The sequence below is a fragment of the Triplophysa rosa genome, linkage group LG19 (assembly GCF_024868665.1).
Source record: "Triplophysa rosa linkage group LG19, Trosa_1v2, whole genome shotgun sequence".
Lineage (NCBI taxonomy): Eukaryota > Metazoa > Chordata > Actinopteri > Cypriniformes > Nemacheilidae > Triplophysa > Triplophysa rosa.
The window spans coordinates 846071-870392 of record NC_079908.1 but is presented as its reverse complement, the minus strand read 5'-3'; the positions used below and the strand labels follow the sequence as shown (position 1 = coordinate 870392).

General features: G+C 38.6%; 1 protein-coding gene across 8 annotated transcripts in view; it reads left to right on the top strand.

Moving 5' to 3' along the window:
• The window catches only part of tcf7 (transcription factor 7), a 53341-nt gene that overhangs the window by 17407 nt on the left and 11612 nt on the right, over positions 1-24322 (top strand). For 6 of the 8 annotated variants that reach the window (XM_057361031.1, XM_057361034.1, XM_057361030.1 and 3 more), the window contains exons 4-9: positions 13874-13988; positions 16818-16896; positions 17782-17868; positions 19160-19276; positions 20844-21006; positions 21171-21278. In XM_057361031.1, the coding sequence (XP_057217014.1) occupies positions 13874-13988; positions 16818-16896; positions 17782-17868; positions 19160-19276; positions 20844-21006; positions 21171-21278 (669 nt within the window). The remainder of the gene's footprint in view (positions 1-13873; positions 13989-16817; positions 16897-17781; positions 17869-19159; positions 19277-20843; positions 21007-21170; positions 21279-24322) is intronic. The other 2 variants (XM_057361035.1, XM_057361033.1) reach the window with 1 other exon arrangement.

The window sequence follows — 24322 nt, the reverse complement described above, 5'->3', positions numbered from 1 at the left end:
CATTTTCAGTTGAGGCCTTAAGACTTAGAGTCACATACGGCTGCTGAAGACATGACTTCATTCTTTCTGCATGTATTGTGTCCATGGCAGTCCAGCGTGTGTTGAATTTCAACAAAATCAAACCTCAGAAATGATGTAAAGTCATCCAACGGCAATGTGAACGATTGAGGGAATGCAAAGAAAGATGCATGAAAGTTGTGAAACATCAGACTTATTCCATCATAGATTCATATTTGATGCTAGAATACATGTAAAAACATTAGTATGGTGTTGTTTAAACATGAATATCAACTTTCTTTCAGTATTCAACATCTGCAAGCAGTGCATCTTTTTTTCTTATTTTGACCAGTTTGTCCTGTTCCAATTTTCTGCAAATAAATGCAATATTTGCAAAAAATAAAAAAGCAATATTCAACTTTTATTTCCAAACTCAATGTCCATTAGAAAATAAATATACAACACATACAATACACAACAATTATACCAGTGCTTTCCCATATAGATGACTGGTATCGGATCACACTTTGCCTAGGATTTGACAACAACATAATAATAGCATTCTGTGAATGATCCATCCGACAAATAAATGTATACATCAAATTTCTCATTAAAGCCATCAAAGTTCTAACTCTTGACATACAAAAACAATAAATAGGCAATATTTTCGTTTGGAATTTAGTCGAAATGTTGTCAGTATTTCATTTGACTTAAACACGTATCCGTCATCAACATAACTTTAGAGTGGTCTGTTATTTATATTGAATGTGTGCATGCTGTTGTGTGTGTCAGTTGAACCTTGTGTTCTTCTCATGATGCGTGTGACTCTGCAGTGTAAATCAAAGAACGTGTGCTCATTCTCCATCGGGAGTTGGGTCGGGGAATATGGAAAGCATTCAGAAACATTTTCTTCATAGAGATGCCACAAGACAAAGCTGTTTGTCTCTGGTTTAATGTGATTGATATCTGTAGCCACATTTGAGACGACGATGCTGTGATATTTGAGATCTCGGCCATGAAAATTAACATCACAAGTGGATAGAAAGAGTTTGTGAGGAGCTGCTCTCCAGACAGAATAAACACTGCGTCTGTTTATGTGACATATATTTTTATAGACAACTGCGGAAAAAATGAAGAGACCGTTTTTTCATGTTAAAATGTACCAGGTATGTGTTTAGGTAAAATAATCATTTTTGTTTTATTCTGTGAACTACTAACAATATTTCTCCCAAATTCCAAATAAAAACATCATGTCACTCCTGAGGTTTGATTTTGTGAAAATTCAACCGACACTGAACACAATACATATAAATGCTGATTTGAAATGAAACTTTGGAATGGCCTCTTAAAGGGATAGTTCACCCAAAAATGAAAATTCACCATTTACTCACCCTCACCCTTGTCATTTCATTTCAATTGAGTTCTTTCTTCCACAGAACACAAAAGAAGATATTTAGAAGAAAGTTGTTAACTGGCCCCCATTCACTTGAATTGGTTTTGTGTCCATACAATAGAAGTGAATGGGTGCCGGCACTGTTCATTTACCAACTTTCTTCAAAATATCTTCTTTTGTGTTCTGCGGAAAAGAATGTCATGCAGGTTTGAAATGACAAGAGGGCGAGTAAATGATGACAGAACTTTCATTTTTGGGTGAACTATCCCTTTAATATTTTCCACGCTGTATATGTAAATAAGTGATGAGATAATGATATAGCGATAAAATACAGAAGGCAGAAAGATACATAAATGATTTAGTCATTGGTGGCAGCGTTTTCGTGATTTATTTTCTGGCCTCCAGTACAGGTGTCTCACTGTAATGAATCTAAACTTTAGAACACGTACACTCTGAATGAATGAATGAATGAATGAAGCGTTGCTGACCTGCGATCAGAGATGTCTGCGTGTGTGTCATCATCGAGCACAGATTGGAGGGCAGACAGACCGCACAGGCTGCAGTAACCATGGGAACGTCAGGGCTGTTTTGTGGGCCCGACCCAGCGGGTGTCGTGCAGTGAAAGCGCTGCAGCTCCTCTCTGTTCCACTTCATCCAGTGCACTAAAGTGAATTAATCAGAGAGAATAAATTATACCACATGAAAGAGATTCATTCCCCCACACAGCAGAAGTCTTCTCACTCCTCGTCTTGAAACATGTTTTTAAATGTTTGCTCCTGTCCCTGTTTGACATGGAAAGACATCTATCATGAGCTGATATCAGTGGCTGTTTATCTCAGAAGCATTCAAAGAGCAGTGTGTGTGTGTGTGGGGGGGGGGGGGGGTTCTGAAACATCATGAGAACATGAATAATAGCAGTTTAACACCAGTTTTAGTCACTGGTTGCATGTAAAGTCTTCAGCTGGCTCAGTTCTGTAAGTTTAAGAAACGCCTATCACACGATGTCACGTGTTTATATAATTTGAACTGAGCTCATTTGAAACATTTAGATGCATAATCCTGTGTTTGTAAAGGCTGTTACTAGTCAAAAATCAAAACACATCAGACATTTGAAAGGACAGTACAAGCATCTGGATTTTCAGGCGTTTCTCAGTGAGGTGTTTTTAATGTGATAAAGAGAGATTAAAGCACATTTCTGTCATCAAATATTTAAACAATAGCAATATTTAAGGTTGGTGGAGTGAGACTGTTCTGGGCAAACTCTCTGCTTGTCCATGCATGGACAGAGTGGGAGCGCAGCGACGAACAGTTCGTGATGCGTAACAGGATTCAATTCAAATGATGTGGCAGATATTGTGGAGATGGGGATGGAGGTGGGTTTTGAGTGTGGCACGATTGAGCAGCTGATAAGGAGCTAAGAATATTGATTAGCTGCACCTGATGTGATCGGCTGATGACGTGCCAGAACTGACGCTACGCTTGATCAAAACGTTTTGTTCAACATTATTCTTAAATGAGTGTCATCCTTGGCATTGAAATACATTTAGCTGAACTGTTGTTTTGGTATATTTTGGACAGGAAGGTCTGTATGGAATAGTGTTCATTTTTTCAGCTATTTTAAATTTTAGTCTTTAGCCCTATTCGCACGGGATTAGTATGACCTGGGGACCTCTAGTCATTTGTAATAATTGCAGAGGTTGTCTGTGATCTTAATCCCGTGTGAATCGGCCATGTCTGTAATTTGTAAAGTAAAAATTCCCCCACAAGTTACCTACCATATTTTGAAGAACACCGAGGTCCTGTGATAATATTAGTCCCGTGCGAATCGGCATCTCTGTGATTTGGTGTGCTCATATAACGTTTTACCCACCGGTTACGAATATTGGAGGCTGTGTTGAAGTGTTTTGATATTATTTCGGGTGCTGGGTCATATCCATACCTGCCAACACTGTCGTTGTGGCCGGGAGTCTCCCGTTTTGTTATTTCTCATGGAAATTCGTAATATTTGAGACCCGCGACCGGATAGATCACCACGATCGTGGGTCTCAAATGTTACGAGTTTCCACGAGGGTCTCAAATGCTGACACCATACAACTATAGGCTATACAAACTATATGCAAAGCCTTGCCATCATATCCGGGAAATAAGTCCGTAAATTTGTCCGGCTTCACTTATCCCGTGCGAATGCGTCACATGAAATACAGATGTGGGGAGGTCATTTCACACGAGGTCCCCAGATAATACTAATCCCGTGCGAATAGGGCTTTAGTTTTAGTTCCACGACGAATACACCTTTTAGTTTTTATCTTATTTAGTCATCCTTGTCCTGTTTTTGTTTAGTCCAATTTAGTCGACTAAATGTCTATGCGTTTTCGTCTCGTTTTAGTCAATACAAACATTTTTGTCATGCTGTATAATGGTTAAAATGATCAAATTTGGTATTTTGCTAAAAATTATAATTACAGTGATTGTTGTCGTTTGAGAAATTAGTTTTTAAATTTCATTATAAGTATTTCTTACACAAATAAGCACAAATCAATAGAATGACAAATCATGTGCATAGTTTATTCAACTTAATCTAGCTTCATCTAAGAAGTATTTCCACAGAGGTCTGATAAGTGCATAGGCCTGTTCATAGACATCCAACCTCTTCCTTAAGTTCTCCCGCAAATTACTAGCGTCTTCTGCAAAATATTGACAACTCCCCGGAAACAACGCGACTGACCGTGAAGGAGAACCATCGGAAGGTCGCGAACGAACTCACAGTTCTGCGATGTGGGATGTCTTTATTCAGCAACCACAATCGCAAAGAAACAATGCAGTGGAGATCAACGCGGCTCGAGCAGCTCAGTGGCCTCTATCACGAAGCGAGGTGAACAAACACTGATATATATATAACACTGACGAATATAGTTATATTCATTTAAATGCTAATTAATTAATATGAATTATCGACTCATATAATAATTATATGAATGTGTTTTAAATTATAATCAATAAATGCAAATATAAAATACAAATAAACACTTAGTAGCAAAAGATTTTCTCTCTAACATATTATCACTTTAAACTTTTTTTAATTTGGAGCGAGAGGTATGTGGGGAGTGGCTTCACTGTGTCACGTCACTTTTCTCGCAGCTGAGTGGTCCAGTTTTTGGTTTGCGATCTCTAACCCAGAATAAAACCTGCAGGTTAGCCGTGTAGCTTAAGTTACCATGGTGACGAAACCCGCTCAAAACCAATCTACCTTCTTGAGCCTGAAAACTCGGACTATGCTCAAACTAAACGCGAACTTACCTGGGGAGAAACCCAAACCGGCTTCGTGATACAGGCCAAAGAGATCACAGACCGGCTGGAGATCGCTAAACTCTTGTTTATTGACTTGAGATTCTTCCTCAATGGCGCCTCCACGGTGAGAGCATTGGCGGAAAACTGAAAACGTATACTTTTTTAACCTTTCATCCCTGTTTGGGGGATCTAAACTCCTGTTATGTGGCGACCGCAAACACGAACGCTCGTACAGCAGAGGCTCGCACAAAAATCTGTAATATTTATCTTCTATTTTTTTTCGACAAAGACTCAAAAGAGTTTTTAGGTACGTTTTTATTTTTATAACTACATTTTAGTCTCATCATTTTTCGTCAACGATGTTGCGTGCTGAAAAAGTATCCGCTGTCGTTTAATGGCCTTACTTTTCGTCTCGTCATCGTCTCGTCTTCGTCCTGGGAAAGTGGTTGATGAATATTTTTCGTCATTCTTTTCGTTAACGAAATTAACCCTAGTATGGATACCGTTTAACGGTGCTCTCGTCATGTTCTCAGGGTGTTAATGTCACACTTCACCGTCCTTCTTCTGACTCCAGCCTTTGATGTTGTGGCCATTAGTAAAGACACACACAAACACACACACAGAGAGAGTTTCCCAGGGGCATCACTCATTGTTTTACAGTGTGTGTTGTCTTTCATCTGTGTTGAGTGTGTGATGCTGCTGTTATTATCATCATCATCAGCGGCCCAGGGAGGGCGAGGTGTGTACGCTGCGTCTCCTCCTGACATCTTCTGTCTGCTACAGCGGGATTTGTGTTTTGTGCACTTTGAGAAGGAATAGAATTGAATCTTTTGAGCAATTGGATATTTCTCACAGTTACATTTACATGGTGAGAAAGACAGAAAGTTGATTCAGTGCTGGTGTAGATCATGCTTGGAACACACATGGATTCACAATTACATCTGTTATACACATTTTGAGAGTGTTGAATACCAAGCTGCAAATGAAATCTACATAATAGGTAAAAAAAGGTTGTCGTGAAGTCAAGACTTGAAGCTTGAGTTTAATAAAGACAAAGCTCTCACTGTCTCCTCTGAACAGACCATAGTATATCTGATTTTCAAGCAAAACCTTCTCGAAAGCACCTTGAGAAAAACCCTTAGACTAATTCAATCATCACTTTTGTCACAGGCATATTTGGCACGTCTGTGCGTAAATTCGGCCAAATCTGTGTTTTTCTGCATTTCCAAGTAACGTAGAGTCTAGCGTGGTTTTTTTTTCTCGTTCTGCTTGGGCGAGGGGTGTTTCCCTCGGGTACTGAGCGTCTCATAAACACCGCTTTCAGTTTGACTGGCTCTTCACTTCAGCGCCTGCGTCCAGCGTCGTCTCCACATGTTTTCCTCTTGATTTTCGGTCTGTGTAATGACACAAATGTCCATCAAATGTTTTGTCTGGTTTTAAAGTGCTTGTGATGCTTATGGTGACTCACAGAAGTCTGTTTTTATCATCATGACATCAAGACAAGACAAGTTTCAATCATAATAATAACAACACTGTTCTTTTCAAAGTTAAACGTATTTACTTCTTCAAACCACAGGCCAAACGTTCAATGTGCTGTGACGCGTCCCATAGATGTTTTCAGGATCCTGTGAATTATTTGTCTTTATCTCTTCGTGTGACTGTAAACAAACCAATTCATCAAAGTCTACAGTTGTTGTTCTAGAGACTAGTTTAAGAGTACAACTCGTGTGATGAATAAGCTTTTGTTTGTCTTTCTGATTATTTGTTTATTTACTTTGTTGGTCCTCTGGTGTTTGCTTATTATTTCTCAAGCCACGTTTTATCGAAGTATTTTGACGAGTCATTGATATAGTTCTCTTTTCGCAACCGTATGACGATGCATGAAAATAAACACTTGAGCTGAAGATGCTAGAGATCAGATCGTTACAGTTAATGACAAAGAATGTTTAGAAATCATTTTTATTTCGCTTTATTTTATTTCTCTGTATGACCGTATGGCTACTGAATGTAAATGTAGGGGAGAGCGGGGCACAAACGAACACTTTTGGGTTTAGGCTTAATCATTTGAAAAAGATTTGACTTTAATTCAAATTTATTTTGACACGTTTCTGCTACAAACTTAAACCTACTGCTCTCATGCAATAATATCATTTTGATGATTGGAATTAATATTGGTTTATTTCATGATCGTTGTACACTTGAAGGCTTAGTTGTACACTGGGTGAAATGTTGTCTAAGTGTCACTTTGTTTTAATGGGTGTTACGGTGCTTTGTTTTAGGCAACAAGAACACACTTTGACCATTAAAACCATCAAAACTTTCCAAAACATTCACAGAAGACGTCTTGTGACAGTGAGAGAAAAAGACCCAAAGCACAACTCGCTCGAGCATGTGTAACTACTGTATGTAATACAGGACCGCTCAAGCCTACAGTAAATGTTGAAGTAATAGTTCAGACAAAAATGGAAAATCTGTCATCGTTTATTTGCCTTCATGTCGTGTCAAACCTCTATAACTTTCTTCTTAAGAACACAAAAGAAGACATTTTAAAGAATGTTGGTAACCGAACAGCATTGAACCTCATTGACTTCCATCGTATGTACACAAAACCACGGAGACATTTCTCAAACCATCTCATTTGTGGAATGATCTGCCCGCTGCTACAAGATCAGCAGGTTCTGTGGCCATCTTTAAGAACCGTCTGAAAACACATCTCTTCCGTCAACACCTGACTGATCAGTTCTGACTTCTATCTCTTTTCTACTCTTTCTATATAAAAAAACAGAACTTAGCTCTGTATACTGTGGTAGGCTTTGTGAGCCCAGTTTTGTTGACCTTATGTTGTGTACCAATTGCTTCCATTGTTTCCCTCATCTGTAAGTGGCTTTGGAGAAAAGCGTCTGCTATGTGACTAAATGTAAGTGTTTCACTGAAGAAAGACTCACATCACTGCTGTCCTTTTGAAACCTCATGTCTCCATATTTTGTGATTTTGATATTAGTCACTGGGTTTTTCTAATTATTTACACTGTACAAACTTTACTGTTTTCCATATTTTTTTACAGAAAAAGACTGCAAATTTTCACGAAAAACATGTTCATTTACGTGAGAAAACGGTTATTTTACAGTATTTTACTGGTGCCCAAGCTGCCACACTGTAAAAAAAGTAATGGAAATGCACAGGTAATTTTCTGCCGGTACTTGATGTCCGTTATTGCTGAAACACAATGCAAGGGAGTGTAAATTTCAATACAGAAATGTCCTTTATATGAATACCTTAGTATGGTGCCATATTTTTACGGATTTTTATACAGTGTGGAAAATGTCCACTTTTTTACAGGATTTTTCAACAGTGTACTTTTGAGGGAAAAAAAACGTGACAAAACTACGGCATTTTACTGGCACCCCGGCTGCCGGAAGATTTTTTTACAGTGTAACCAATAAACATATTTAAAGAAGTACCTGTTAACTTTGACAAAACAGTATTTAATCAAATAAAAAAGTACAGTGTTTTATCCATTTCCTGAAAAACAGCTCATTTGGACAGCTGAGGTTTCAGAAGGACAGCAATAATGTACAGGATTTGAAAAGTTGAATTGTATTTACTGTTCCTTTAAGAGCTGTTCTCCCATGATTTTTTTCTACATTGGACTGTAAAGAAGGGTGCAGTGGCTTTGTGTATGTACGACAGATGAAATGCACTGAAAGCACATGTGTGTCGGTGAGGTGGGCTCTGTTTAAACATGCCTCTGTTGTTATGTCTGCATTTCCTTTGAAGTTCCTCAAACCTCCAGCTAAGTGGCAGTCATTTTCCCGTCTTACACATGCCCAATTATTTCCAGATTGTGGCGTAGTGCCACGGAGAGACGCGGTGTCATGCGGAACGTTTGGGAGCGGGTCGGGTCCACATTCATGTCTCACATTCATTTTCGACTCGTTTGCTGTGTTTTAGGAGGAATCTAAATGAAATTGACCTCGATTCTAATAAACCCACGCAAGGCAACAGGAATAGATACACAGCCTTTCGAGACCACTGTGGAAATTTTGCTTATCTCACTTTCACTCAGACAGGAAACAGAGTTTTTTTCTCAGTTACAGTAAAGTTATGTCTGAAGCGCGTGCTCTTCGTGACTCTTCGCACATTCTGGATCAAAGGAAACTTACCTGAAATGTACAAAAACACATGTGTCCACAGGTGATGAGGCACAACCACTTTCATGCTTTCATTTTTCCGCTTGTCCTGAAATTATACTCTCTTTCCTTTCTAATGTTTTCCAACATCTGTACGTAGCTACATTTACATAATCCATCATCTGATCGACAGGAAAATGAAGCATGGAAACGTTTGAATCCACGTATTCTTGTGTTCTTTCATTAATTATATAACGCAAAACATGAATGATTTGAACATTTTGTTTCCATTCCACATCTTAAAACTTCTTAAGCTTTCCTGTGGCTCAGTGGTAAGAGCATGGCGCTAGCAACGCCAAGGTCATGGGTTCGATCCCAGGGCTTGCAAATACTAAGAAACGAATGGTTCTAGCTTTGGATAAAAGCGTCTGTCAAATGTCAAGATAAAGCATGAACTCGATCGACGCTGTGTTCTTGCACAGATTTGAATATAATGTATGAATCAATCAGATCACGGTGTTTAGTTACATGTAAACAGAACTTAAGTCATTTGATTAAATTCATTTAAATGTGTTTATTTGAAACATTTCTAGTGTGTCGGATCTCATGGTATTTTTTTGCCGAATCTTGACCTTTATTTATACTTCATCTCGTTGAGATTCAGAGTTTTAGCGTGATTTTCTTTATTCTTACAGTGGCTGTAGAGAAAACAGTGAATTTATTATATTAATATAGAGACTCGTATGTTTATGTTTTATTGCTCGGGTGTTGTTAGGGTATTTGGGATGGATGCTTGTTGTTCCAAGTTAAGAAGTCTGTAAGTCTGTTTATATGCTCTCCAGCTTGTAAGTCGCTTTGGATAAAAGCGTCTGCCAAATGAATAAATGTAATGTAATGTCTATGATGTAGTGGTCCTTTTTCTCTGTGGGTTTATCAATCCATTAGTCCTTTTGCTTAGAACAGGGTTTGAGAGCACTGTATGTCCACCAGTGTACTGTATATACCAGTTGTTTCCATAACTTGAAAAACATGTTAAATCTCACAGGGTTCAGCTGACGCATACGTCTGTGTTGTTAACTGAATAAATGTACGGTGTGATATTTCTATGTGAAGTTTAAAACTCAGGGTTAAAAGAGCTTTAGGAAACAGCGCTAATAAACAGATGCTATGGAAGTATTATCACCAGAGACAAAGAGCTGAATGAATTCAGTGTGATGACATCAAACGTGTCATTGAGACGCACGCACGCACGGCACACATCACATCGGTGTTCAGACGGAGATTAAAGACGTACCACTCAAAGCCCTTTAATTTCCTCTTCAATAAAGCACATTTTTAAAAGCTGTGAATACATTAGACACTAAAGTGTTTGTGTCCTCCACCGCTCATCACACCAACTCATTCCTGTTCAAACAAACACCGGATTAAAGGAAACAAGCACATGCAAATACATCCGTCTCCATTACAAATAGGGCTGGGCAAAAAATGATCGAAAAATCCATTCATCGTTTTTTTTTTAAAATGCGGTCGATTCGATATCGATTCTCAAAAGCCGTGAATCGATTTTCTTTTCTTTCATATTTCCGCAAGCACTGGACTATGGGATTCCTTTTGTGCCAATAAAAATGAACGCAAACTTTTAAAAAACGAACAAAAAAATACAATGAGAAAGAAAAAAAACACTTTGATAATGAAAACAATGAACTCAATTGCAAGAATGTGACATGATTTTCAAATAAACTGCTATTTTTCTTAACAATTTTCTAAGTTTCGTTTTTGCAAATAATAGTTTTGAAGTCGCTGCTCGATTTTTCATTTGCGTTTTCCGAGTTTTCGTTTACGCTTCTCAAGTTTTCGTTCGCCTTTCTGGCACAAATCTCACGTGTGGGCGGGATTTATGGCCGCTTTACTCTGATTGGTTAGTGAGATTTGGATTGACAGCTCCCTGACCAGAAAGTCAGTACTGAAGACAGTGCAGCGGATTAGAGAGCAATCTGTTTGCGGTTTTCTGTATTGTATTGTTTTAGTGTTTGTACTTAAATTACTTTCTTATTTTGTTAGTATATTAGCAGGGTTGCCAACTTTAACGCACTTAAAAGTGGGACACGCTTCCAGGCTCTATCACGCCGTAACAACAATCCAACGTCGAGCAAATACAGGATAGATAACGTTAGCCATATTCACATGCAACTTTACGTGGGTTTAGAGGCCGTCAAGACAGCAGTCTATAATTTATCATTACAATGATATCAGGAAAACGAGACGCCTAGTGAGTTTTGAGGAGATATACTAGGGCTGCTCGATTATGACAAAAATCATGATCACGATTATGTTGGCCAATATTGAGATCCCGATTATTTAACACGATTACTCATTAACTTTTAAAACAACATAGAAAAAATGAAAACTTGGCTTTTAAACTGTGAATTCAACTGCAAAATAAATGTAAAGAAATAGCACAGCTGAACCACTGTAAGGAAAGGGGTGCGCTGTGGATTTATACCACAAGAAAAGAGAGGATCCTTGCAAAATGGAATGCGACACAATAATCGTTTTGCCTCGATTATTTTGTTTTTGTAATTGTTGAAGGCCAAAATTGACCATTACGATTAATTTTCGATTAATTGCACAGCCCTAAACTATACAAAAAAGTGTTTTGCTTCCAGTTCATATTTTTTATTTATAGATTATAATTGTGGTGGCATTTTATGTATTGTTTCTATCTGTAAATGTTTGTTTATATTTTAAGAAGTCTCTCTTCTGCTTTTCTTTAACCTGTTTTATGTAGGTGTGTAAATACATAATGAAATTGTTGTTTGCAAGAGGCAGACTAAATGAATAAAACACTCTAAAGGCCTCTAATTGTGTCACCTTATGAATTTGTTTTGTTGTAGCGTTTAAAAAACATAAATGTCATTTGAATGTATTGGTACTGTTTCATGAGGTGTACTTTCTGTGAATGTAAAGAAAGGGTTATAATACTGTACATTCACCATGAGTTTAAAAAGAAAGATACAGTACTTGACTTATAAGTGGACTTAATTCTTTAAAAGGAGACTGTATGCAAGAGCGACATCGTCATCCTCCTCCTCAGCTGGACACAAGTCACCCTCAGGTACATTTATGTAACCGAGATAATAAAATCGCTAAAAGTTTCTCTGTACAGTAACTATGCAGCAATGCTTTCATTTAGCACGTTAATTTCTCACAACCCAATAATCTGTAACGTGTCTTTATTGGATGTTATAATGCAAGTTGTTTGTTCCTTTTTAAGAAAATTATCTTAATAGTCCATAAAATAATACCTGACAAAAAATATAAAGCACACAATGAACGCGCTTAGTAAAGACAGAATTGCTACTGTACAGGAATAAAACTTTTAGTGATTTTCTTTATTATCTGAATTACATTCATTTATAGGATGAGGAGGACGCTTGGATCCACACCGCGCATGACTTACCAACTTCAAATACCAATTACTAATATCTAACTAAATAAGAAAGTAGTTTTAAGTACAAACAATAAAGATAACAGCGTGCAGATCGTTCTCTAAGATTCGTTGCACTGTACTGTCTTCAGTATCGACTTCCTTGTCAGGGAGCTGTCAATCAAAAACTCACTTGCCAATCAGCGTAAAGCGGCCATAAGTCCCGCCCACACGTGAGATTTGTGCCAGAAAGGCGAACGAAAACTTGAGAAGCGTAAACCAAAACTCGGAAAGCGCAAATGAAAAATCTAGCAGCAAATTCAAAACTATTATTTGCAAAAACGAAACTTAGAAAATTGTTAAGAAAAATAGCAGTTTATTTGAAAATCATGTCACATTCTTGCAATTAAGTTCATTGTTTTCATTATCAAAGTGTTTATTTTCTTTCTCATTGTATTTTTTTGTTCGTTTTTTAAAAGTTTGCGTTCATTTTTATTGGCACAAAAGGAATCCCATACTGGACATTCATTAACGTGAATGTTATAGCTACTACTATCCACTAGATGTCACTTTTATTTTAACAACGGGTGGATATAACAACAGGGAGCGAATCCTTCATTCATAGCTTCATTAACCTGGCGGATTTACATAAAAGGCAGCGGTTCATATGATTGCAGCCTCTCTTTACTGCTAATTTTGTGACATTTTGTTTGTTATACTGTATCTTAAATGTAAAATAACCTGATCCTGTTTGATCAAGGTATGCGTCTGTTCTGGTTTAATATACCCAAGTGTGTTTAAAGTTTAATATACAGGTTTGTGGCTCTTCATTTCATTTTTTAATTCACCGTTGTTATCTGATGTTTACTGATCTGCTTTAGAAATATCTATAGGATTTGTATTAAATCTATAATCAATGACTCGGATCGAGAATCTAATGGAATCGGAACATCGGAATCGATACCCAGTCCTAATTACACACCTCATATCAAACTGTCTTTCACTTGCTGCAAAAAAAAGTTATTTTCAGTTTGCACAATTCTTCAAAACATTTTTATGTATCACGGTTGTATATGGTGTACTGAATTGAACTTAAGGAATGATAAACAAATCTGAAGAGGATGATTTTCTTAGATCTCAGGGTGTGATGTTGGGATATTGAGGTGTGCGGAAGAAGTGTTTCATGATCTCCATCTTTTCTTCATTATGAAAGACAGAGTGAGACAATCAAGTGTTCTCTTAACTGTGTCCACACATCATCTGTCAGATTCTCCAGTAAACTCTCTCTCGCACACTGTTCAGATGAAAAGAAGCCCGTATGAAAGAACAACAGTCAGAAGTTTGGCCAAGAAATGCGGCTGCTTCCAACCACGCAACCGCCGTGACATCTCATGTCAAACAACACGCTGTTAGCATTAGAAAAGTGGATTTCACATGAGTTATTGAAAGTCATTTGTAAACAGAAACATGAAAGCAAACAAGCTGTTGTGCTGCTGGCCTTCATCATCAAAGGCGTATTGATCCACCCATTGATTCTTTCAGCCAATGGATTCCACATCTGACGTGCTTTCAGACATTTGAACTGACGCGTGTACGTGTGTGTGTGTGTGTGTGTGTGTGTGTGTGTGTGTGTTTCAGTCCAACAAGGTGTCGGTGGTTCAGCAGGGAATGCATCCTCTGACTTCTCTTCTGCCCTACGATCACTTCAGTCCCAGCCCGACTCACATCCCCACTGACATCAGTCAGAAAACAGGTACAACTTTCTCCCAAACTTCATTCCCCTCACTTCTTTGCTTTCGCAGGTACAGTATGTCTCCTCCTCCCATTCTATTTCATGGATTTGTTTATTAACACTTCAGTCGGGCCACTTCTGAACACCTAAGAATCGTTTCCAGAAGCATTTTATAAATCAACTTCCCACAGATGTTATTTGGTTGTCTACTCCGATATTTTTCTGGTGATGCTCTCGGGTGCTGTCACATGTGTTAGTGATGGACATGTGTTCTGTGTGTGTGTGTGTGTGTGTGTGTGTGTGTGTGTGTGTGTGTGTGTGTATTGACCTGACTCATGATGATCTTAACACGGGTGAGAAGGACTTGTACATGAAAGTTGAACCTGTGTTACTGTACTTTGTTTGATATCGCGATGGTGTTTTTTTCTGAGTTTGTGGTCCAGTCATCTCAGCATCACATCGGTTTCACTTTCATAGGCTTCATAGAGGCGAGTATGCAGTGTAATGTCTTATATTTTAACATAAAACCAAGAGTTTATTTGCAGATACGTAACTCTGTTTTTAAACATTTTCAAAAATCATGTCTTTATTTTGTTTTGTTGTGTTAGTGAGCTGTTTTTTTATTTATTTATTATTATTTAATCAAAACACCTCAACTGCAGTTTGATTGATGTTACCTGGAATGCACAATAAAAACATGATTTTTCACATTTTTTAAAACGTTATCGGTTTTTTCCAATGAACTCTTTAAATAAACGCTCTAAAGTGTTTATTTTTTAAAAATCTCTTTTTTTCTAGTTTCTGCAATCTGTAATCACATAAAAATATAAAAAATAATGGTAACACTTTACAATAAGCTGCTATTAGTTAACATTAGTAAATGCATTAGCTAACATTATCTAACAATGAACAATTTCGTTTTTCAGCATTTATTAATCCTTGTTAATGTTAGTTCATGTCAATACAGCTATTCGTGTTAGTTCATGGTGCATTAACTAATGTTAACAGTGACAACGTTTGATTTTAATAATGTATTTATAAATGCTGAAATTAACATGTAGTAATATTAATAAATGCTGTAGAAATATTGTTCGTTGTTAGTTCATGTTAGCTAATGCATTAAACAATTGTTAACAAATAGCACCTTATTGTAAAGTGTTACCAAAATAATATAAAAAAATAGATTATGCAAAAAACTTTTTTAACATTCTTAAAATAATCACAAGGTTTTATTAAAACAATCACAATGTGACATTATCATGACAATTTCCCCTCCTCCATTTCTCATTACTGCAATACAAAAACAATATTGTGCAGTCATTATGTATCAGGGAAGTGTTTTTTCCAGATTTTAAGTCATTCAAAATACATGTTCTGGGCTTGTGTGTCATGATAGTAATGTCACGTAGTTCATTTAGTAAAGTAGAATGTGTTGTGCACTGTCGGGAATGAAGCTGATGTTCACAGGTCGAGCAGCTTTACTCCATCACATACCAACAGAGGATTTATTGAAGGCCCTGAGCGAATGTAAATGATAGTCATTGAGTGGCATTCTTCAGCACACACACACACACACGCACGGCTTCAGGCGCCGCTCACTGTTGACAAATGACTTCCTCTGGAAAAACACAGAGAGAATTCAGCCAAACTCTTTCATGTTTAAGTGTCACACACATCATGATTCTATCAACTATTTCCACACATGATTCTGTGCTGTAACACCAGCCCCTCCGAAAATCAGATCTCATTTGTTTCCTCTCGAGATATTTGACAGTACCTCAATCTCATCTCAAATGGACACAATCGTAGTGATGAACTTTCGATGTTGTCAGAAGTTGGGACGTCAGTTTCCGGTTTAATGTCCGTCAGAATGTTCTTGTAATAAACACAAGCTGTTGTCAAGAGAACGAGCCGTTATTCCACTGGTAAGCTGAATAAGGTCACGTCTCGTGTTTTCTCCTCCATAGAAGTCCATTATAAGGAAACAGCTCAGCTCAATGCAACGCAAACTGAGATCATGATGCTTGATATCTGTGATAAAAAAACATGGAATAATTTGGTTTTCCCTGGTCGTTGTTCAGGTACGTCAAGTCTTAAGCTATTCCTTCTAATAGACTCATGCGGGTGAAAATACTGAAGGTGAGATTATTCACTTGTGGAATAAGACCTTGTTTCCACAGCAGCTAGTGTCTATTGCATTATTAAGGACATTTTGACAGAAATGTGATTTTCCCTGTAGGTATGTTAAGTCGTTTTCGAAATGAAACCAGAAACTGCTGTCCTGACCTCTGACAACACCAGACGAGTCCATTTGCCACATCTACATTTACAAGTCAACTTTATATGAACTTAAACATGACTTATACAGTTCTACGGCTGTCCTACTTCTGATCATCATCATTAACATCTGAACATCAAGAGTACTTACCGTCAGATGTCCTGAGCTATGAAAGAGCAAGAAAACATCGCTTCTTTTTAAAAGACTTCACTTTTTAAGAGTATTTCTTCTGATATTACAGAAAGGACTGTGATGATGACTATGAATCTGATGCATGATTAGGACAATGATCATAATAAAAATGGTGATTAAAATGACTATGGCATCTGATGCAGATGATAAACACTTCTCATTATTGCTGTTAAAACACATTTGAAGGTTGTGACCGTCAGACGGCATATTGTAGTCACGGGATGGCCGTGATCAGTTTGTGAACAGTTGTGGTGTACTGCAGGATAAAACCAGAGCGCGGGAACAGCGTCTGCGGGCTTCACGGATGAGCTGTGTAATGGCAGGTTCTCATTGGGTTAATAACTGGGTCGGGTCATCATGTGACTCTCTTTGTCCTGCAGGTGTTCAGAGACATCAATCACAGGAGATCTCCGGCTTTTACTCGCTGCCTCAGGGTCAGATCACTCCACCCATGAACTGGTAAGAGCTTCAGGTCCTTCACTGATGCACTTCAACAGCACAACACTTTCATTAAAAACCCCTCACACTGAACACAGCAGAAGAACTTGCGTCTGGAGTTCATCAGAACCACCTTTTCTAGAGTGATAATAACCATTAGCGTTTCATTCTTTCCATAGCTCTGCTCTTCCCAAAGCAGACTTTTCTATTTCGTTAGTATTCAAGAAATATTACCATCATTATGGAGAATATTTCAGCACAAGCTGTGATTGTATTTCAGAGTGTGTGTGTGTGTGTGTGTGTGTGTGTGTGTGTGTGTGTGTGTGTGTGATGCTGGAGCAGAGATCAGTTCTTATCATCTGCTGCACTAACTGCTGACGTTTAGAGTCGTCTGAGCATATGAAACCGGCGGAGAATGAGAATGATGTGTGGGGGGTCATCAGGTCGGGGGGCTCGGGATCAGATCAGGGGCCTCATTTATCAAATGTTGCGTAGAAACCGTCCTGAATTGGATTTTACGATCATTTCTTAAAGTGTGTATGTGTCACAGAACGGACTAGCGTACGCGCAGCTGAACAGTTTCAGATCTCCGCCTTTAATGATGTCTAAATTATGTCATTGATATATGAAAGAGCTCATGTCCTTTACGAGCGGCAAGAATGACTTCTATTTCCAAAAACCTGCAGCACTCGGACAAGCAAAAGTGCGTACGTCTGCTCAGACCCCGACGTGGCGCTAAGCACTTTTCCACGTCAAAGACCTTTTTTATAAATATGAACGTTTTCACGTTTTATAAATGAGGCCCCTGTTCATTGAGAGAGCCTTTAGTTCCTGATGTCTGTAGGAGGTTTGATCGCGCGTTTAACCGTCTTCCCCTCCTCGTTCATTCTCACGCTGGACCCGCAGGTCCAATCAGCCCGTCTATCCTCTTCCCTCCTGTGGTTTCCGGCAGTCGTTCTCCTCCAGTCTCCAGGCCGGCTCATCTTACCCCAGGTAGAGTATCAGAGCGCCACCGGCTGACCGCATTGCCTTACACGTGCGTGCGTGTGCGTGTGTGTGCGTGTGTGTGTGTGTGTGTGCGGACGCTCCGCCCAGCGCTTCTGCCGTGTGTCTGTCGCAGCTGATGTCACTTCCTGTTCCTGTCAGTGCCACAACCCGCTACTGTTCTTTCTGCTTTTACAGCAAAACCATGTGAAACGCTATCATGTGAAGGGATGGTGCTATATTTGAATGCTGTCAAATGCTGATGTTAGTGATCATATTCTCAACATGGCATCTCATGTGATTATAAAAAGCCCAAACATCATCAGAGTCCTCTAAATGACTCCAGTGGCTTGGTAAATGTCTTCATATTTTCAGCTTATGTAATGACATCGAAATGTTCTCTGGCACGTGAGAACAAGGAAAGTCTGAGTATGTACTGAATGTACTGCTCGGATCGTTTTCTTCACTTCATTAATACCCAGTCCATCCTTAAGTAAGCTCAAACCACAACAGAAGACAGAAGAGCTGGATTCCTTGAACGCTTCGGAGCTTTGAAATCCCATATCAGAAGATGACACTTATTCGAAAACGGTGTTCCTTTACTGTCGTGGCTTGTTTGAAACTGGTGTAAATGATTTGTGTCACGTCTGATGATGCTGAAGCTCTGGTCATCTCTCTCGGCTCTGGATTTGGTTCTCTCAGCACATCGCTGTGGTTTTTCCCATCAGACATCAGTTCCGTGATCAAATCCTTCCTTTGTTACTCAAAACCCGAATTACACCAACAAATCATGTTAATACGCTTACGAGGAGTAATACGTCCAAGCTGTGGAAATGAACGTCAACAGACGACGCACATCTTTCTTTGGTTCTTCTCGTGTGAAGGACACAAAACTCAATCTCCAGCTGGAGTCTTGACGGCTTTCTGTTCAGCTCCCGGAGAGAACCACTGACACACAGTAATAATGCTCATTTCTGGACAATATGAGCGTGTTGAGCTTTAAGGATCAGCGCTGCTAAGAGCATTTCACAAGATTTGTCATGAAGGGGACGGCGTGTTTGTTTGCTTCGACGTGTGATGTGTAAGTTTATGATGGCTCTGTGTTTGGCGTGCTTCAGCTCTGCAGCGCCCCCTGCTGCTCACACCACACAAGAACACACGCTCAAACACCAGCAGCAGCACTACACCACAGCTTCACTCATGTTCTGGATTCACAATGCCCTCACATTTCATTTAAGGCGTGTGTGTCATGTATGTGTTGACTTTGAATAACTCTGTGTGTGTGTGTGTGTGTGTGCAGGTTTTCTCATTCGCTGATGCTTCAGTCGGGCATGCACCCCACAGGCATCCCACACCCCGCCATAGTGCCCGCTTCAGGCAAACAGGAGCACGACCATTTCGACAGGAGCATGTATCTGTGAGTTTGTCCCATATAACACAACAATCACAAAAAGGTTTCTTCAGTATTTTAATTGCTGTATCAAAGTTAAAGAACTGTGCCTATGAGAAAGCACAACAACGTTTATTGCTGGGATTTCATGTTAGACGGGACATTACGATAACAGTGTATCGGTCACTTGTGGAATCAGTTCTGACATTTCATATTGTGTCTTGGTACGGCCTACTGTCCGCTGGAAATAAGAACAAATGATCTAGAATGACTGAGCTCCAACTTTCAGACCTTTATGATACAACAGCAGTTTCCATTATACTTTACACATCCCCTCCGTGATTCTTTTCGGTCCTTCCATCAGGTTGCCAGTTCAGAATTCCTCAGGCTAGGAAGAAAGCTTACAGGAGCTCTTTTATCCCCAATGCTGTAAATATTTGAAACAGAATTCTGAAGGATTATGCCCAACAGTAGTTTTCACGTTTATATTTATATGTAAATGACAGTTGTCTGTTTTAGAACGATGATTCTGTTCTCATATTGTGTGTTGTTGATTTGTATTGAATGTGAGCCTTTCAACCTAAGATGAATTTCTATCTTCAGCCATAGACGATAAAGTTCTCTGAATCTGAAAGGGAATGGGTTAACATCATAGCTCAGAGATGTTGGTCTTCTGCTGGTTTGGAGATCTGACTGTTCATCTCACGATGATTATTGAGATCGGTTTTGAATCTCTCGAGGAGACACGTGTGAGACTTGAGAAACACCAGGGGCCAGTTGCATAAACAGACTGCGTCTTAACAGCTATTCTCACAGACTAGCAAGTCTTACTTTTCATATTTCAATAAGACCAATCAACCTTTTTATGTACATGACTTGAAGAAGTTATGAGCAGCCTTGAAGAAAAAAATGAGGTGACTAACTTGTAAGACCAGTCTAAGCAGAAGTAAGCTCAGGAGAATGAAATTTGATGGATAATATTTTCATTTATTACACGGCTCATTTGAATGCTTGATTCTGATTGGCCAGTTCCAAGGGTGGTTCTTTTCAAATAACAACCGCTCAAAACTAATAACACCCTGTAACCCAGATGCTGCAAATCATTTTGAGAGGGGCAGTTTAATATTACACAAAATGAGTTATAAATATGTCTTTTAATAGCATATATGACATAATATTTACAGATGATTAAACCAATTTGCCTGTTCGTGCCGTTTGAACGTCGTTTCTTACTTTAAACCCGAAACTAAACGTCTTTTCCTTGCGGAAGGTCTGCGTTCGGTAAAAATGAGGTAATAAAATATTTCCAATTCACATTTCATGTCCAGTTTGTTTCTCGTGTGGCAAGTAGGCGTGTAATAAGTGGCATAATGTACAAGCAGCCGGCTGTTATCGCCAAATAAACCCCTTGAGTGAGACACAAGACCCTCCGCTTCACGTCCTGATCACACTGAAGGGGATTATTTCTGCCATAACAACCGGCTGCCTGGACATTAGCCCTTACTTAACGATTGTATTGGATCGATTATTGATCGTCAAATGAACGACCTACTTAATTGAGTATTGAGTAGTTATGTGATGTTTGTATGTTCAGAAAGCCTCATCCAGAAGGAAAGCGTGAGAAGGAGCCCAAGAAGACGGTAATAAAGAAACCGCTGAACGCCTTCATGCTGTACATGAAAGAGATGAGAGCTAAAGTCATCGCCGAGTGCACGCTGAAGGAAAGCGCCGCTATCAACCAGATCCTCGGCCGACGGGTCAGTCCAAACCATTTCCCTCTCTGTCGTCTGAATTTACACACAACACCATCATGTCAATTCAGTAGCTTGAATAGCGAATAGATGATTTTTCATGGCATTTCAGACTGACTGATGGAGAGCTGTCATTCACTTATTGTGTTATGTTTTGTTGTGCGTAACAGTGGCACGCTCTGACCCGTGAGGAACAGGCTAAATACTACGAACTGGCCCGGAAAGAGCGACAGCTCCACATGCAGCTCTATCCCAGCTGGTCTGCCCGAGACAACTACGTAAGAGCTGTGTTAAATCTACAGATGAATGTAGCTTGAGGAAAGGCCTTATCCAGATAAAGCAAGTGTACATTGATGTGTCTCGTGTGTATGGCACAGAGATGATAAAAACATGTCGAAGAAATTTCACCTACATTCAGAATCGTCAACCGACATGTCAACAGGAAACATGGTTACAACCCACGCGAGAGATATTAACAGCAACACACACACACGCGTCGTGTATTTGGAAGCAGTGGGTGGAAGACACCTGTGACATAACACACTCCTTAAGAACGTTTTAGTGAAGAAACTGTATTTTTAACACTTATCATCTCTTCATATATACATTATGATTTTGCTGGCATTGTTAAATGTAAAATCAAAAGTTCAAAAAAGGCATGCACATCCCTCAAACCCAAAGCTAAATACAAGATAAACAATCAAAATGTCTGCAAATCGATATATATAACTGCACCCAAAAGTGTATTGATACATTTCCACCATCAGGTCTTCATCAGTGTTAAATGTAACAATATTCTGAATACTGTCACGATTTTTGTGTTAATCATGTTTCAACTCTCAACTGAAATTTACTTATATAGTGCATTTTACCATTTTCATTGTTACAAAGAAGCTGTACATGAAACAATGACTATAAGCTAAACATTACATTCATAAAAGGAAAGTATGAAGAACAGAGTGAATAAATTCACTCCCATTTCACATACCACACACAAAAAAAAAAAAAATATATATATATACATATACAGTATATACCTGTATATGGCACACACACACCAACACATGCAGCCACATATGCTCATGCTCACACGGTGCACATGCATGAAACACAAACACTCACACACAAAACACAGACACACGCACACAGGTACATACACACTCACATGAACACAAAACAAAAACGCACACACGCAGCAGTGTTATTACAGAGAAGCACACATACAAGATAAAGGAAATAGAAACACAGGTAACGCATACAAACTATAAATTACTATATGGAGTAGTAAATAAGTTACATTTAAAGTGATATTAATAAATACAAAAAAATGTTTAATTCTAAAGCAGATGTCAGAGTGTGTCTGCCTCCAGTACAGTACTAGGAAGACTGTTCCAAAGTTTAGGCACTACATAGGAAAATGATCTACCACCTGCACTTGATTTTGAAATTCAAGGTATTACCAACTGACCGGAGATCTGAGAGTGTAGTGAATGTGGGGAACTGTATAGTAATAGAAGCTCACCCAGGTACTGAGGAGCTAAACCGTGTAGGGCTTTATAGGTAATAAGCAAGATTTTAAAGTTAATGCAAAGCTTAATAGGTAACCAGTGCAAGGTTGACAGAACCGGGCTAATATGTTCATACTTTTTTGTTTGTAATAAACCTACAGGGCAAAGTGCATTACAATAATCTAGTCTTGACGTCATGAATGCGTGAATTAACTTCTCTGCATCTGATAGTGACAGCATATGACATCATTTAGATATATTCTTAAAATGAAAAAAAGTTTTGCAGGTGTTGGCAACATGGTTTTCAAATGACAGATTACTATCGAATAAAATGCCCAGATTCCTAGCTGACGATGAAGGTTTTATGGAACATCCGTCAATAGTTAAGCAGTGTTCTAAGTTGTTACGTATTGCGGTAACACTCTGTTTTGTCCAAGTTCAACAATAAAGAGTTGCTACTCATCCAGTGTTTTATATCGACAATGCATTCCATTATGCTGGTGAACTGAGTTGAGTATCATCAGCATAACAGTGAAAGCTAACTCCGTGTCTCTTAATTATACCTACTAGACTTAGCATGTACAGTGCGAAGAGCAGAGGCCCTAAGACTGAGCCCTGTGGCACGCCGTACTGGACTAGTGATTTGCGTGACACCTCATTGTTTATTGCTACAAACTGAAAACGGTTAGATAGGTATGAACGAAACCATTTTAATGCTATTCCACTGACGCCAATATAATTTTCAAGTCTATGTAAAAAAAGTATGCTGTGGTCAATGGTGTCAAAAGCGCCACTAAGATCTAACAGCACAAGTAACGAGATGGAACCACGATCAGATGCCAAATGCAAATAATTTGTTACTCTGATCAGAGCAGTCTCTGTACTGTGACATGCTCTAAATCCAGACTGGAATTCTTCACAGATGTCATTCCTTTGGAAGAAGGAACATAGCTGTGATGAAACAACCTTTTCAAGTACTTTAGAAATGAAAGGTAGATTCGATCTATAGTTAGCTAAGTCCCTATGGTTAAGTTGAGGTGTTTTGACAAGGGGCCTTATAACAGCCACCTTATATGCTTTAGGCACATGTCCTAATGACAGAGATGAGTTAATAATACTAAGAAGATGATCTATAATTTCAGGGAGCATCTCTTTCAATAAACTAGTAGGTATGGGATCTAGCATTCATGTTGTTGATTTAGATGATCTAATGATTTTAGACAATTCATCTTGACCTACTGTAGAGAATAATTGCAGTTGCTCCTTGGGGGAGCTGATATTTATACTCTGATCAGCTTGTGTCGCCACTCGTTGCTTAGCTGTAATCTTTTCTCTAATATTGTCCATTTGTAAAGACATTAGTCACTACTATGCTGATGTCCAACATCTGAAGACGCTAATGATTTATTTTTTGTAGTGATGCACCAAAACGAATGATACCGAAAACTCACAATGTAGTTGGCCGAAAACCGAAAAACATTTTAAAATAGTTTCTATACAATTGTATTAATTACACACATTAAAACCACAAAAACTCAAAAGAACATTTAAAACAATACTAAATATATTGTTCCTACTTGGTCGTTGCAACACAATCAAATATAACTTTTTAACAATCATCTAAACAGTATAGTTCTAGAATTATTTTAGAATTATTATATGCATAACTGTAGTGAAGTTACAGTCAAACTCTGAAGGTCCTGCTAATACAAGAAGTTTGTATATGGTGCACAATCATTTTAATGAAAACAACAGAGGGGCAGTGAGTCTCTTCATGTAAACAGGCTTAAATGAGCTTGAGTGATGCCAGATAG